Raw genomic sequence first — 17,118 nt, forward strand, 5'->3', positions numbered from 1 at the left:
GCTCCTCACTGGCCAATGATATTGCAACCCGCTGTTCAACGAGTCGCCTCTCTACAACCGACTCACTAACCACAAAAAGACACTTTTGTGTTCCAACAAAATACCATTTTCACCAAATAAAACCATTCAATGAAATATATAGTAAATGAACAGAATTGTACAGGCACTAAGTATTTTCAAATCATAATATTCTGACTTATTTTAAATGCATTAGTGAATTATGGAATTTATTCACACTTTTCGTTGTAATTTGTGTCCCAAACATCGAAAGCAGCATGTGTTCTAGTGGAGTTCTGTAATACAAAGAGCCACTATTGTTGAAAGTGAATCACTGACTCCTTTATTTTCAACTTATATTTTTGATAGTTTTTAATGTAGTGAACCAATTACATACATAAAAGATATGCACTTTACATATTAAAAAAGCACCATAATTATTCTCTTCACAGGATGTGTTAATATATTTGTGAATAATGTGTGAACAAAAGTCGCGGTCATTCATACACACACGCGGAACCGAATCTCATTGAGTTGTTCAAAGAATCCTTTACTCGGGGTTTTAGTACGGAACAGAGAGTCCAAATGAGTCGATTCAGTGAAGAGCACAACTGTCGATTCCGTGAACCAAGCGTTTCTAGAAGGACGAAGCACTGAACGACTGTTTTGACTAGTTTGCCCTGTTCTGGTAGACAGACTATAGTTATGATGTTAAAGTAGTTGTCAATAGTTCCTCTTAACTTTTAAAAAATGTGATTGTACTGAAAACTAGTGGACTGGAGATGTCAGAGATTCATGACCATCCCTGTGTGAAGAACCCGCTTTATGGAGCATAAACTGGCTCTTTCATGAACACTGCGTCAGTTTATCAGTTTGAAAACTCTGAACTCTCAGAAAAAATATATAATTTATTGATTACAACATATTTTTGGTGCTAAAATTATTAATTTTTTATTTTATTATATTTTATTTTATTTTTTTATTTTATTATTAATTAATTATTAATTCTTTAACGCACATGACTTTACCAAACTTGTGGTTGCAGTATAACTACATTACCCAGAATGCCCCGCGCGGGAGTCTCTTTCTGAGAGTGTCATCAGCGGAGTGTGGAAAAGCCGGCGGCGTGCGGCTGGAGTCTGTGTGTGTGAGAAAAGTTCTCCTCAGCCTCGAACACAATGACGGTAGGAATTTTTCTGTGTTAACAGACACCACCTGTGTTATAAATATACCCCGCATTTTTTTGCTGTAGTGAAAAGTCGTTTGTAACTGCCATTCTTGTTGTAACGCTGTTAGCTGCGAGGCTAACGTCAGCAAACGTGCCACCATTCTTCAGCTGCTGAATTTAATGTCCTACATTCATCGTAAAAAAGAGCTCATGTTCAGCGAGGTGTTGTTATAACTGTATCGTGTAATAATATAAGCGTCCTTTTGGATGGCTTTTTTCCCTATAAGTCATAAGGGAATCTATCTACAGCTGTCAATCCGCTCTGGAGACATAAAATCCTCCATCTGCAGGTATTTAGACAAGTCCTACACATTCATAAGTAAATTTTGAATTAACTCTCTGTGCACGGAGGATAAAACGGCTTTTTGGAGATTTTTAGACATTGTCAGGAGCTCCAAATATTGATATTATATAATGAATATAAACAGAGATGAAGATATTTCTCTATTATTTAAAAAATAAATAAATTAAACTTCAGCCACCTACAAATAAGTTGTTCTTTCCTTTCAAACATACCACTCCACCTTAAAAGACATGGAGCATCTCACATAAACAAACCAGAGAACCGCACTTACCCACAGTTATTCCTTATGTTTCTAGACTTACCCTTTAATGGGTGTAATTGCATTATTATGATATTATCATTATAACAGTGGCATTAAATGATTTTAAAATGACAATAGTTTGTTGCAACTGCTTCTGGGACAATATATTGACCCTTGGTTGACGATGGCCTTCCATCGTCTCTGCTTACACCCCCTCCACTAACCTGCAGAATAAAAGGTCTGCCACACAAGTTGACCCAATTGGTTCTTTAGGTTTATGATGTAAGAAACCCTCGCAGTCTGAATCCCCCTAATCTGACACGGCCTTACTGCAGTTTAGAAGGTGAAATGCTTTGCCATGGTGTTAACTTCTTTTGCTTCTTTGTCTTGACCCTATACTTTTTCTAGAATATAAAAAAGCACCACTCTGACATGTTTACAAAAGTTGCAAGTAGCCTATTTATGAATGTGATTATTTAATGTTTTAAAATGTATATAAGGTTCAACTCTCATAAGAATCCTATTGCTTTGTTATATCGGCAATAACCAGTTTAGGCTCCATAGAGTGGGCCCCTCACATGGAGTTGACCATAATTACAATAGGTTTAATACATTTTCTCCAATACATCCACAATGTGTCATGGAATTTGGCTGTTAAATAAAGTGAAGAAGAATCACCTGAATCACTTTTAAAATGTCTGCTTTTGTGATTTATTTGTGAGATGTTGGTGAAGTGATTCAATACATAAAAATGATGTATTGAAGGGAAACTTACAGACTCAGATTTCTTTACAGTGGGTGTTGGTGGTGGGAACCCATGGTTGTGATGTCTGCGGAACACGTAATGTCAAGAAAAAATCAATCTGGCATCAAAAATATGAAATCTGATCATCCTTCATAAAACGTTTTGTGTTTTTAGATGATGCCCATAATCATTTCAAAAGGTAACATTGTGTGACATAGCTTACGACCCCTGGCAAAAATGATGGAATCACCACGCACAAAGGATGGTCACCCAGCTGATTGTATTTCATAGTGAATAAAGATATCCCACAAATGACATCTTCATTGATTATTCCAGGAAAGAAAAGGAACAGCAAAGCTTGATTTCCTGAAGAAGATTGAGGAGGAGATTCAGCAGAAATGGGACAAGGAAAAAGTCTTTGAATGCGATGCGCTTGAGGACACTCAGAAGTGAGTTTTCTGTAGATTTCAGTATGATCCAGTGCTATCAATGTGGTCATGTTGCTGTCACTGACCAGTTCTGTCAATGTTCGAATGGGTTCACAGTAAGAAGAAGTACTTTGTAACCTTTCCTTACCCATACATGAATGGGAGGCTTCATCTTGGTCACACATTCTGCCTCTCGAAGTGTGAGGTAAGTTTTGTCATTTCAACATTTGTAATGAAATTTCAGTAAGTTATGAACAAGTTGCATGTTTGAATAAAACTTATAAGAGTTTTGAAAAGTATATTTTTGACCTGCTTCTGCAGTTTGCAGTGGGATACCAGCGTATGAAAGGAAAGCATTGTCTCTTCCCATTTGGACTGCATTGCACTGGAATGCCCATCAAAGTAAGAGGTTCAAATTCTTTATCAGTAGATGTGCATGTGTACATTTACCAAGGTAGAGTAAGTTGTTTTTAAAAACATGTTGTTGTTGTAGGCCTGTGCAGATAAGTTGAAGCGAGAGATAGAACTCTATGGCAACCCACCCCAGTTTCCTGATGAAGAGGAGGACGAAGCTGAGGAGAAACCGAAGGTGGTGGATGAAATCATCATCAAAGACAAGGCAAAGGGAAAGAAGGTACAGACTTTACTGGAATGTGGGAACTTGTTTCATTTCTTAGCTAAGGTTCAGAGAACAGATTACCAGCATAAGAAATTAACTTGTCTATTCTAATAATTCAGGCCATTGCTCGGTCTGTTGTATGATTAGAATGGCTCTGCGACCTAAGAATTACATCACTGCTTTAAATACTGATGTTGCTTCAGGTATTTGATGCTGGGAATCCACTGACACCTTTTCCACTGCATGGTACTCACACTACTCTATTCAACTATACTCTGCTTTATTTTGCTTTTCCATTAGGCAAATTTTGTACCCGGTATTAGGGGTGTGCAATATTGTGTCATTCGCGATAATACCAGTATAATAAAAAAATAAAAATAAATAATATATAGTAATAGCGATATTCTGAGTTGTTTGCGAAATTATGTTGTGCGGTTACGCGTGATATGGCATATGGACATTACATGAGTCAATCAGGCACAGCACCAAGTAACTCTGTGGTGGAGGAGGTGGTTCCAAAGAGGGCAGTGGCTTCTGTAGCTTGGAGGTAGTTTGGTTTCACAATGTCATATGTACAACGAGCTGTAATATGTGAAATATTAATTTAAAAAAAAGCCTGTAACAACAAAATGGGGAAAACACAACAAATCTGTTTAACCACATCAAGCAGAAACACCCATTTGAGTATGAGGAAAGTCAAAAAAGCTCTAACCCAAACACAGAGACTACACTGACTCAGCACAGCATGTTTTTTATATTTATTATTTATTTAGTCACACTAGTATATTTTTGAAATTAAGTGTTTTTTAGTGATTTGTCTTATTACCAATGATTTCGTTATCCCAACATTTCATGATGATATTTTAGGGCTATAACACCCATCCCTACCCGGTACCTGAAACTGGGGATTTTTTTAGTACCTGCTCTCTCTCGGTTCCAAGCGAGCAAAATAGAGACTAAACCATGATATCTAAACCCTGTAAAGTGCTTTACACAAGACAATGCAGATATCCAGTAGTCGTCTTCAGTTTAAAAATCTTTAAGCTACACTAGCGATCATTTTTGTTTTAATTGAAAGAATCATGAGAGAGCTGGAAGGTGCAACAAGAACTCCTAAAAAACAACAACAAACAAATACAGGATGAGTAAACAATGCTTAATGTTGGATTCCGAAGCCTGCTGTTCCCATTAGTGATGGTGTTTTGTGACATCAACCACTACAATTTGGGAGGGAGCTGTGGAATTGGACAACGTACCAGGTACCAAAAAGCGAGTAGAGTCAAGAAGTGTAGGTATCATGCAGTGGAAAGGGGTAGCACTATTTTTTTCACTCTCTCTGGGAGGCTAGGAAAGCCCTTCCTCTCCCATCACTCAGCATGATGCCGTCCAGTGTGGCTGTCTGTTAGCTTACATAACACAAGTATGTTGTTGTATAGTGGTGTTGTCAGCAGCAGTTTGAAAAGAAGCAGTAGTTGGCTTCATGCCTCAGAGGAAGCATGTGCTTGTGTTGGATTCGGAAACGGAAAAAATTGGTAATGAGTAACTTGAGGGAAACAAGTGGGTTTAAACGTTCAACTTTGAAAATGTTCTCATGCTTTTACCTTGGCAGAGTAAAGCAGCTGCAAAAGCTGGAGGCTCCAAGTTCCAGTGGGAAATCATGAAGTCACTGGGACTCACAGACAAGGAAATAATCAAATTTGCCAACGCAGAGCACTGGCTGGATTATTTCCCTCCTCTGGCAGTGGAAGACTTGAAGAAAATGGGGTTGAAGGTAGAAATAAAATGCATGCTTGTTGTTTGTGTGGAGGATTTTACACTCACGTTATGGATTTGTAAAACTATGTAAACCTGGATCAGAGACATCATTACTGACTTTAGCGTGAGTTTGAGTAAAATGTGACAAAGTGGAAACTGTAATGAACTTTTGGTACAATCTTGATCTAAAAAGACTGTGTACTCTAGGTGGACTGGCGTCGTTCCTTTATCACAACTGATGTCAACCCTTTCTACGACTCCTTTGTAAGATGGCAGTTCCTCACTACGAAAGAGAGGAAAAAAATCAAGTTTGGGAAGAGGTCTGCACCTTAAAGTAGTCTTTATATTCTTGTGTGGTTAAAGGTCATGCGATTAATATTTGCCTTCTAATAACTCAGGTATACCATTTATTCTCCAAAAGATGGACAGCCGTGTATGGATCATGACAGACAGACTGGAGAGGTGAGTCACTGATTGAGCAATACTTCATCATATAGCATATTTAATTTTAATGGGGACATATTGTAGTGCATTTGGGATGGGATAAAATAAGTCGTTGGAATTTTTCTCTGCACTGGGGGCAAGTGCAGAGACTTTGGAATAACCCCGACTCCTCATCTAAATAAGTCTCTCCAATCACAGCGCTGGACTGTTGTTTATATGAGAACACAAAGACAAGGGTAAAGAAGAAAGGGAACCAAGCAAAAAGGCTAAAAACCAGAGCTTCTGCTTCTCACTCCCCACTACTGTGCACTCAGGGTTAGGGTACAAGTAGCTCATTATCATTTAAAGGAACAGGTGCTGAAATTGGCTGGTCTAAACAGCAATGTTCAGTCATTGGGAGAACGCTGCTGTGGTGTTTGATCCTTGAGGTGTTTTGAACAAAGCAGGTGACAGACATTTCATTAAGACCCCAGAATTCTGTTCCCTTGTGGAAAATGACTATACTATGTCCCCTTTTTAAAAGCAAACAAATAAATAAATAATCTACTATGGTAGATTATATATCTATTATTCTGAAATGAAAACTTCTCTATTGCAGGGAGTTGGCCCTCAGGAGTACACCCTTATAAAAATGAAGATGGCTGAACCATACCCAGCAAAATTAAGGTACAAATTACAAGTAGATGGCTTTCTAGCACAAATGTAATCTAGCTTGTCTTTTTTTCAAGCAAATGTTGTATACTCACGTACTTATGTTTCTTGTCCAGTGCTTTGAAAAGCAAAAATGTGTTCCTGGTGGCAGCCACTCTAAGGCCAGAGACCATGTTTGGACAGACCAACTGCTGGGTCAGGCCCGATATGAAATACATTGTCTTTGAGACTGCCAACGGCGATTTGTTCATCAGCACTCAGAGATCTGCAAGAAACATGGCCTACCAGGGCTTTACCAAGGAGAACGGAGTGGTTCCTGTCATCATGCAAATCATGGGCCAGGTTTGCTACACACACACTTACCTCACAACTTTCAAAGAAATAGAGGGAGAGAGGGAGCTTAGCTTTATTTACTCTCTTCATTTTTGGAATCCACATCAATTTACTGGTTGATTACTTGTAGTAAACATGACATGTAAACTTTGCAGAGCACTGATTGGACAGAGAGATCTGTCAATCACCATGAAATCAACATCCAACAAAATCTAGCCATAACCTTAAAAGTTAAAATGCTTCTTGGATTGCTGGTCAATGGAAAAACTCCATTGAGAGGTGCAGCCAGAGAGCCAGAGGTGCAGCAAGAAAAACTCTTGACCTGTAGGAACCTGTGAGCGGAGCTCTCTTGAGTTTAAAAAAACAACGTGCGAATACACAATGAGTACTTGTGCTTTTCAAAGCCCACAGTTTCCGTTAGAGATGGGATTTTGAGATGGTACCTGCTACGTTTTGTGGGGGAGCTGTGCTAGTCGAAAAGCGCCCAGGGAAATGCGTGTCGAGCCATGCCGAGTCAAGTCAAGTTGAGCTGATGCCATGCAGTGGAAAAGCACACTAAGACTAAGCTAGGGTGTGTACAACAGTAATGTTTTTTTTCGGCTGTAAACTAAATGCTGCCCCTCGTAGGTTATCGCCTAGGCTTGGATTCTGAGACCTGAACATTGACTAGAAGGTTGTTCCAAAGGCTGTTGAAAGGCTTTACCTTCTGCTTTACCTGTTAGGTACAGAATTGTGTGATCATTGTAGTGCTGATATTACCACACTAATAAGGGTCCTACTTCCTAGTTTGTCTAAAAAGTGCATAATCGATGCATTAGAATTGGCGCTCTTCACACACACACTCTCATCAACTCTCCATTACCTTTTTACAGGACATTCTTGGGTGTGCTTTGAGTGCACCTCTCACATCATACAAGACCATCTATGCCCTGCCAATGCTTACCATCAAGGAAGACAAAGGTACTACATAAAATCCATCCTCTTCTCCCCATTTGTACCTGCACCTCATTACACCTACCAGATGAGATGCCTCTCTTTATGGCCCTTGGGCCTGATCTCCCCTTGTTTGTAATAGCTGCAGTGAATGGCATTAGTTATTCTGAAGCATGGACCAAACAAATATGGAATATGTAGATGCGCATTGTGGATGTTACCCTGAGGCCCCTGCAACTTCACTATTTTTCTCTTTAAGTGCTTTCCTACTGCTGTGACTCAACCTGGTGAAGTAGTGTGTGCCTGCATTGCCCAGGGTCCCAGTGTCTTCAACAGGGTGAAAGGACTGAAATTGAAATGTCAGGAAACGTTAACATTTTTTTCCCCTCTTCTTCATTTGAAAGTCATTTTGCTTTTGCTGCTGGGGTTGTTTTACACGCTTAAAAATAGAGATACTAAAAGCTGATTTTTGGAGCAATGGCCTGAAAGAAATGACAGTTGTCTTTTTGAGAAGAACCTGTCAGGAGAGGTTTTGTTTAAAGAGGATATATTCTATCACTTTTCCACAAATTAACACAGTTCTGGGATCTTAATGAAATGTTTGAGGTATTCTCACCCATCTAAACATCTCTGTTTGGGACGGCCAGTTTGAATGCCTGTTCCTTTAAATGATGATGAGTGTTTCTTCTATTCACTGTTTTGTTTGTTGTACAAGGTTTAGCTTTCTGTTTTCTCCCCCATGTAAATCCAAGTCCAGTCTAGTTCAGGATACTCAGATGAGGGTTAAAAAGATTCCACACTTGATGTCTGATTGCAAAATCAGAATGGCTCATTTTAGTCCATGTTTTCTGACTGACTGGGTGGTCTTGTTCCACAGTATGTGGGTTGGTAAGCTCTCCAGATGTGGAGAGTATATATATATATATATATATATATATATATATATATATATATTTTTTTTTTTTTTATAATATGAACAAGCCATTGTTGTGGCTGGTGAGCCTTAATATTTAGGATGGTGTGTGTGTGTGTGTGTCAAGGTCAGACGGGAGTTAAATATCTCTAGAAATATTGCACCTTTATTAATAAACTTGAAAACATAGACATTTTCTACTTTACCAACAATAATAAATAACCTTGAAGGGAACATCAGTGATTCTGGGGAACTGAAGCTCTTATTTTTTTTACTTTCAGAAGCTCTGCTTTTAAGGTGGAACAGTATGATTGAGGGGTGAAAAAATGGCATTTTTGTGCATGGCTGAAGTTTAACTTGTCTAAGTTTCTTTTCACTGTTTGAATTACCACAGAAAATCATTTGTAACTCGTTGTTAAACTTTCAGTCTGTGTTTAGTTTCATGCAGTTAGCTATGTCCTGAATTTAGAGTCAATTCCACCTTAAGTAATTTGAAGCAACAAAAATTAGTAAATATTACCCACCTAAGGAGGAGGAATAGAGCAATATCTTTTTCATGCTTTTCAACGTTTGAAGGTCTCTTCGCTGTCTAAGCACCTCTAGATGCAGTGTTCCCGCCGTGAGCAGAGAGAAAGCCGAGCGTATCACACAGGTTTCTTATTTTAAACTTTCTTTTTTAATCTCTGTAACTCCAGGTACAGGAGTTGTCACCAGTGTGCCATCTGATGCTCCTGATGATATTGCTGCTTTAAGAGACATCAAAAAGAAACAGGTAAAGATATCTTCTTTTTATGTAGCCAGAAAATTACAAAGCCTTTATTACTTATTATACTAAAAACCTATTGTGTCTCTATAGGCTCTGAGAGAAAAGTATGGAATTGAAGATCATATGGTCCTTCCTTTTGAACCGGTAAGGAGCATCATCTAACCAGTCTAGCCCACTCTAAAGCAAAAGCTCGTATTCAGATTTTGAATAGTAGTCTTTTAGAATGATTTACCTCTGGTTTTGCATTGTAGGTGCCTATCATTGAGATCCCAGGTTACGGGAACCTGTCTGCTCCCATGGTGTGTGATGAACTGAAGATTCAAAGCCAGAACGACAGAGAGAAACTAGCCGAGGCCAAAGAGAGGGTCTACCTCAAAGGTTTCTATGAAGGGGTGAGGCTGCATGTTTAACCCAAGCAGTGGAAATCAATCATTAGTGACTGTGGCCATGTTTACATATGTTTTAAGTTAACAGCAGTTTTTAATTTATTTATTGTTTTCTAGATCATGTTGGTGGAAGGTTTTAAAGGGAAAAAAGTCCAGGATGTGAAGAAGCCCATTCAGAAGATGATGGTGGACAAGGTTGATACATTTCTATTTCTTCCCTTCCTGTTTGTATATGGTACTGAACAGGGAATGTTTAACTGAGGTGCTGTAATTCTTTCCCCCCTCTATTTTCATGTAATAAAGTTATACATTTGCTTTGTCATGCCTTGACAAGCCAAATCAAGTTTTTTAATGTGTATTATACAGTTTAAAATACGTAGAATTTAATAATTGAGCCCATTCAATGAAAAACTGTTGTTCATTTTTTATTATCTGTTTTTTGTGCAAATGCACAGTGATTTTTTTTTTTCTTATTCTATTAAAATAGAGGTTTTTAAAAAGAAAAATGTCATATTTTTGGTTGCATGGGCTCTATTAATAAATACAATTATTTAAAATGTTTTCTCTACAAGCTCCAGGACAGACACAAAAAACCTGTATTGAATTGTTATGAAGGTCTGACATTTTCCTTTATTTTGAAGTACTGTATTATTGTTTTTATTATAATAATAATAATAAAGGGAACAAATATAGTACGAATTTAAGGTTCTATTTGGCTTAACAGTTGTAAAAATGAATTTAGAAGTGTTAATACCTATAAAAGAGCTGTGAATACACTGCATTCAGAGATACATACTTTGAAGGCTCCAACACAGAAAATGAAATTAAGAAGCGCAACAAATGCAAATTTAATCAACTGCACCTGTGTCTGTATCAGGGTGAGGCCTTGGTTTACATGGAGCCGGAGAAGCAAGTGATATCTCGCTCAGCCGATGAGTGTGTGGTGGCCCTGTGTGACCAATGGTAAGTGAGATGTCGGAAACAGTGGTGCTGTTTTTCATTTAAATTCTTGGACGTTTAAATGACATGCTCTAAATTGCCTCTCGAAAATGCAACCACAGGAAGCTTTTGTGAGTAAGGTCTTGAGCAAGATGAAGTCCCTCCAGACCCTGTCTCAGAGAATGCAGAGAAACTCATGATTAAGTCTGAGAAATACTCACCTTGATAGTGAGGCCTCATGATATTGTGAGGTTCTTATCTTTTACCAATTACATGCCTAAGGTGTTCTTCAGCTGATGTGATACAGCAGATCGGGTCGAATTGGATCTTGTCTCCGTGTGCCTTTGGGACTTCATCCTATCTTGTAGCACAGTGAAGATTCCTGCTTATGCACCCCCCCCCCCCCCCAAAGTCCTTTTTTGTTCTTCAGACTCTCAAGGAGGTGTTTTATCTGTGACAGGTATCTGGATTACGGAGACAAGGAGTGGAAGCAGCAGGCCATGAATGCCTTGGAATCTCTAGAAACGTAAGCACATTTCCGACACAGTAGGTTCATAAGGACTTGTTTAGGAAACACCACACTGAAGGCAGAATCGACTGACCAGAGTGAGCCATGCAACACTGGTATCATTTGAACAATAGTTCTTCTGATTTTTGACTGTATTGAGGCAGCCAGGATGCTTCATATTTAACATCAATATAACAACCATTTTGCATTGGTTCTGCCAAAGCCAAAAAGTAATTGACAACATGGATATAAATGGAAATGTGCAGTTAATTGTAATTGTACGACTTACAAAGAAATGTCTTCCACAGTTAACAGACTAGTTATCCAAGGCAGCACAGAATTTCCTACTAGAATTGAGACAACCTACACCTAGACCAAAAAAAGTGGTAGGCGCAAGGGGTGAAACGTGATTGAGCTTTAGACTTTTGTTGCTGTATTCTGCTGATTTATGTTAGAAGCTTTCTGACAGTGTATAACTATCATGTTTTAGATTCTGTGATGAGACGAGGAAAAATTTTGAAGCCACACTAGCTTGGCTTCAAGAGCATGCATGTTCCAGGACTTATGGCCTAGGTAAGACCACGTTTCCTATGTGTAAGTGTATTTAACATTGATACTGAGGGTGCTTCTTTTGCTGGTTTGGTACCACTTTCAAATACACCAAGAGCAGTAATTCAAAGCAGTTTTTATTTTCAGAAGAGAATAATCTCTCTCATAGGGAGTACTTTCTCTGTTTATGTTCATAATACAAAGTGATTTTTAAAAAATAAGCTTCTAATTGAAGCCAAGAGTAACCTCCGCTCTATTCTGAAGTGCATTGTCTGCCCATAATGACCCACTTTATGGTTCAGAACCACTTGAATTTTCACCTGCAGTTTTCCCAGAGTGGCTGTTGATCTGCTTCTTTGTGCGGTTTCCCTTAGGAACAAGGTTGCCATGGGATGAGCAGTGGCTGATTGAGTCCCTGTCGGACTCCACCATCTACATGGCCTACTACACTGTGGCTCACCTGCTCCAGGGAGGTGTTCTCAATGGACAGGGTTCTTCTCCACTGGGAATCAGGTAGTGTGTGTCTGTCCTGTCGATGGACTTTGCTCTATGTTTATTCACATTCTTCCCTGTCAGAGCAAACATACACTTGGTGGGTGTGTGTGGGAGAGGGGGGGGTGCCACATTTACCCCATCAGTAGCAGAGAACAACACACACATTCAGAGCAGCAGATAGCCATCCTGTGTTGACAGAGGAGCCCAGTTCCCTCAATCAAGGGAATCGAACTAGCGACCATTTGCTCCCAAGCACATTTCTCAGAACAGATTGTGAACCAGTCAATTTCCTGTGTAGTGCCAAAGTCAGAAAACATGGAATAAAACGAGTGGTTCTAATTTTTCTCCACTCCTCACATCAAGTGCAGACATTTTAGAATTGTCTCTCCAATCACAGTGCTGGACCTGTGTTGTTGTGAGAGTGCAAAGATGAGGTTAAGCAGGGCAAAACTAACATGAGTGAGGAGAAATAGGAGTACCGAATAAAATCGTAGAAAACAAGAACTGAGAAGAAAGAGAACCAAGCGAAAACTGCTAAAAACCAGAGCTTCTGCTCCTCACTCCTATCATTTAAAGGCTAAGCACCAGCTCTATGAAAGTGTCAAACAAATAAATACAGTGGAATTTGAGTTCCTAACCTGTGTTTATTGATAGTCAGAAAACATGTTATTTCTTACTAATTCAAGGAATAAGGTTTAAAAGACCGTTGTTCCCCCCCCCACCGTTTTCCCAACGGTGTTGGGAAACTCTAATAGGCGTCTTGCCTGTGACGTAGATGGTGGACAACAACTCTAGAAGTTGCACTTAATTTAATGCAAAATGACGAAAGGTGTGTTGTTTTTGGCTGCAATCATTCAATGTACAGTGGGACATCTGTGAACAAATGGCCCAAAGATCCCAAAATATCCAGAAAACGGACTAAATCTGTCAACTTTAAACGGGCACTTTGGAAAGGACCATCCGCTCACTCCGTTATCTGTAGCTCATTTCACTGGCGCTTTTCCAACAATATGGGCATGTAAGGACACCAACGAAAGGTGTTCAAGAGCCTCTGTAACATGGAGGTAAACAGGGTAAGGACACTCACTTCACCTGTTTGAGTTGGTGTTAGTTAACGTTAGCTTGACTCGCTAAACTCGGTGGCTCAGATTATACTCGGCTACGTAGCTGCATTACGGAGGTTTATAGTGTCGGATGAATTCGAGTTCGACTTCGATCACATTTACAAGAATAACGGTACCTCTAAATTTGAGTTTAGCTCATTGCTAGGCTATTGTCATGAATAATGTTGGTTAAAAAAAAAATGTTGGTTAAAGTGGGCTAGAATATTTCGCCTTTAAAATAAATATGGCTGATATTTATATATTATAGAATGTAGTCCTGCTCTCCTCTTTATATGTTGTTTTTAAGATTTTTCTTTCCAATTACAATATTTTATTGCATTTATATATATTGTGTGTGTGTGTAGTTATTTATTGATTGATTGACTTCTGTAAAGAGTCCTACATGTCTCTTCTGTGTATATAATTCTGTGAAAAATATATGTGCTATTAGTATGATTCACCCTAGCCTGGAATCAGTAGCATTATGTTGCCTTAAAAGACTAATATAAATAATGTTGCCATAGTATAAGATTGTTATACAGAAATTATGATCAAAATATCTTTGGCTTACCTTTTTTTTTATTTTTATTTTATTTTTTATTTTTTTAAAGACCAGAGCAGATGACCCGGGAGGTGTGGGACTACATCTTCTTCAAAACGGCACCCTTCCCCAAGACGAGCATACCTAAACAGCACCTAGAGAAGCTGAGAAGAGAGTTTGAATACTGGTACCCTGTGGATGCCCGTGTCTCCGGAAAAGATCTGGTGCCCAATCATCTATCCTACTACCTTTACAACCATGTGGCCATGTGGCCTGAAGACAGGTAGGCTGCAGTTCAGTCAGGCAATTTTTTTCAGTAACATTCTTATTATTTTGTGTAGTTTAACATAACTTCAAGGATTTAGATTAGGTGTATAACCACAATAAAAAATGTTCGCTATTAACATGGTTTCTCAGTTTGAAATACATCCCTAATTAAGTAATAAAAATCATGCTATTATGAGTTTTATTATTAAAATGAGACCCTAATTCATGCAAGGTGTTAATATTAGTAAATAGTTTGAGCTATGTAGTTGGTTGTCATGGTTGACAACTACAAGTCCCAGCATGCCTTGAATATGGTGTTGTACCCATAAAGCAAGTGGATGGTTTTACACAGTTGACATATTCATTTAGAGATTGATCGACCTTGGTAACTGAAGTGTGAGAGAGTGTGAGGCAGGCATACATTAGGCCAGCAGCAGAATCTACCACATCATTACTGGTTGAATTTGCATTTAGAGGCTTTTTGCTGAGGCCAGGGGGTAAAGGAATTGTCAGAAGAAGCTGAAAACCCCAGTTGTGGATGGGGAGGACACAGGATGGCTAGGGAAGTGAATTATAAATGTTATTTTGAGTCTTAAGTAGGTTGGGGACTGTGGATGTGTGGATAAAATCCATATGGAACTGGTGGCACAGCATCGGTATTGTGGGTTCGGAAATGATTAATTACCCAGGTGAAGCACAGTGAGAGGTGGTGCAGTTAGATAAGAGTGTTGGAGCTCAGTGATAAGCTAAGTAGCAGTTCTTCAAATGGATCTGTTGAATTTATAAAATGAAGAAGCATATGCACTTGCACACTGAATACAGGACCATACCTTTTACTTTTACATTTACTGATCTAATTTAATCAGGATTTTTCCATAAAATAGCCAATTGGTTTGATATAAATGTTGCTTAGGTATACAACACAGGAAAAGACTGCTATTTGCTGTATATTCAATGTTACTAAAAGAACACATCTGAAATAGTTCATCAAGCATCCAATAAGATGAATATAGAAGTCAGTTGAAGATGAAACCTGTAGCAAAACCTGTACTGTGGTGCAGTTAGTGCTGATTTGAAATTATGAAAATGTCTAATTGCAAGGAAAGTACCCTATCAGGGTCCAGGCTCTGTTTTCATAACAACGAGGCTACCTACAGTTTGTATTAAAGGCAAAGTTCAGGTTTGTAGTCAAAAACCACTTTTTATAAAACTCAGACTTCCTAGCTCCAGTCTGTTTGCGTGTTCAATACTGTTCTAATGTGTTTACGAAACCCCAATGTCGGTAAATGATTTTTAAAAACCGGGTCCGGTATACAAGTCTTTCTCTCTGCTCATGGTAGAGGTATCTGGAGTTGCTTTTAGACAATTGAGAGACCACCAAACGTTAAAAATCATGAACCAAAATTACTTTTGCTCTACTCCTGCTCCATAGGTGGGTAATATTGGCTTATCTTTGCAGTTTTGAATCACTTAAAGTAGAAATGTCTCCAAACTCATGAGATGGCTAACTGCGTTAGTGAAACTCAAGTTATAAATGAGTTTCTGTGGTCATTCAGACGGTAAATAAAAACGTACAGAGAAGTTAAACTTCAACTACATACAAAAACAACAGCGGTTATTTTTCCCTTGTTCAACCTTTAAAGACACAGAGCTTAGAACTACATTTCCCCCACAATCGTAGACGTTCCATTTACAGTTATCCCAAAGGCCTTACAGAAGCATCCTATCGCTTCACCTGTTCCAAACACGTTCACATTGCCCAGCTGAAGTGATTCAAATCTGATTGATTAATCATTTATTATTGTTGTTATTGGCTAAATGTGGCACATGATTGTTTCTGGGCTGTGTGAACATGTCAAATCCCACCTTTTAAATCAGATTTTAGTCATTTTCATATGACTATATAGGATGTTTGTTGACTGGATTTTGTTTTGTAATTATTTATTTGCCTACACCTATGCACTGGCAGCATCATTCAGTCTGTGTCCCAGACAAATCCATGCTTCGTACATAGTGCACTGTGCGGGTGATGAAACTACAGGCTCTGTACCAAAATAATTCACTGAATGTTAGGAAAGGAGCCATGCAGGAGATGGCTCAATATAAATGGATTTGTTTTAGACACACTGCACAGTACTTGGGTGGAGAAGCGGTTATTTAAGGAGCTGTGCCCTACATAGGTCTTTGGGAGCCATTTGTTGTGGCATCGCATAAATGTATTAATATGCGCATATTTGTCATTTCAGGGGCAGATTTGTTCACATTAAAGACAGATATAGGTCACTTGCATTTATGAATGTGAACGTTCAAAACAGCTAAATCCCATCTTAGCAAAAACTTGGAATCGATTAATGAGGTTTATAATGCGAACGTAGCACGGGTCATTCTCTATTGAAAATATTTGGGCAAACACTGGAACATCTTTGTGCCATGTGAGGTTTTGAAGTGGGTTCAGTGAATGAATTATGCAAATGTCTGAATTGCTTTTCTGTTTTTTTTTTTCATTCTTTCAGTGGAAAGTGGCCAAAGGCGGTTCGTGCCAATGGACATCTCTTGTTAAACTCTGAGAAAGTGGGTTGGGTTTTTATTTTCAGTCATTCTGCATTTCACTTTCAACCTAATGTCTACGTGGTGGTGTGTGGTGATTGTCAGTCTACTCAATAAGGTACATCTTTGTTCACCAGATGTCCAAATCCACTGGCAACTTCCTCACCCTGAGTCAAGCTATTGCTAAGTTCTCTGCAGATGGTAAGTCCTCTAAAACATGCCAGACACATTTGACCATTGCTTATTTTGGCCTCATTTCCCTTGCTTTGCTCGAAAAAAGCTGGCAAGAAGCTTTCTGGGTTTGCTTTCGGATACTAAATCTGTTTCTTTTCTTGAAGCACAAAAGACAGATGGCATTGGTTTTGACGTTTTCAGACCAATTGAACGAAACAAGATTACCACCAAGGGAGTGGTTCTTGACGGCGG

At 38.8% G+C, this 17,118-nt stretch overlaps 1 protein-coding gene across 1 annotated transcript in view; it reads left to right on the forward strand.

Moving 5' to 3' along the window:
* The first annotated feature begins 1,062 nt into the window (after nucleotides 1-1,062).
* Nucleotides 1,063-17,118, forward strand: part of lars1b (leucyl-tRNA synthetase 1b) — a 29,778-nt gene continuing 13,722 nt past the window's right edge. Inside the window, exons 1-22 of the mRNA XM_066645253.1 lie at nucleotides 1,063-1,181; nucleotides 2,852-2,964; nucleotides 3,061-3,148; nucleotides 3,265-3,345; nucleotides 3,437-3,577; nucleotides 5,172-5,333; nucleotides 5,525-5,637; nucleotides 5,716-5,779; nucleotides 6,360-6,427; nucleotides 6,529-6,754; nucleotides 7,618-7,705; nucleotides 9,287-9,363; nucleotides 9,448-9,501; nucleotides 9,609-9,749; nucleotides 9,861-9,938; nucleotides 10,621-10,706; nucleotides 11,143-11,208; nucleotides 11,681-11,763; nucleotides 12,114-12,252; nucleotides 13,949-14,161; nucleotides 16,659-16,716; nucleotides 16,830-16,893. Of these exons, the coding sequence (XP_066501350.1) occupies nucleotides 1,176-1,181; nucleotides 2,852-2,964; nucleotides 3,061-3,148; nucleotides 3,265-3,345; nucleotides 3,437-3,577; nucleotides 5,172-5,333; nucleotides 5,525-5,637; nucleotides 5,716-5,779; nucleotides 6,360-6,427; nucleotides 6,529-6,754; nucleotides 7,618-7,705; nucleotides 9,287-9,363; nucleotides 9,448-9,501; nucleotides 9,609-9,749; nucleotides 9,861-9,938; nucleotides 10,621-10,706; nucleotides 11,143-11,208; nucleotides 11,681-11,763; nucleotides 12,114-12,252; nucleotides 13,949-14,161; nucleotides 16,659-16,716; nucleotides 16,830-16,893 (2,209 nt within the window). The 5' untranslated portion in view covers nucleotides 1,063-1,175. The remainder of the gene's footprint in view (nucleotides 1,182-2,851; nucleotides 2,965-3,060; nucleotides 3,149-3,264; nucleotides 3,346-3,436; nucleotides 3,578-5,171; nucleotides 5,334-5,524; nucleotides 5,638-5,715; nucleotides 5,780-6,359; nucleotides 6,428-6,528; nucleotides 6,755-7,617; nucleotides 7,706-9,286; nucleotides 9,364-9,447; nucleotides 9,502-9,608; nucleotides 9,750-9,860; nucleotides 9,939-10,620; nucleotides 10,707-11,142; nucleotides 11,209-11,680; nucleotides 11,764-12,113; nucleotides 12,253-13,948; nucleotides 14,162-16,658; nucleotides 16,717-16,829; nucleotides 16,894-17,118) is intronic.

The sequence above is a fragment of the Hoplias malabaricus genome, chromosome 15 (assembly GCF_029633855.1).
Source record: "Hoplias malabaricus isolate fHopMal1 chromosome 15, fHopMal1.hap1, whole genome shotgun sequence".
NCBI classification, from domain to species: domain Eukaryota; kingdom Metazoa; phylum Chordata; class Actinopteri; order Characiformes; family Erythrinidae; genus Hoplias; species Hoplias malabaricus.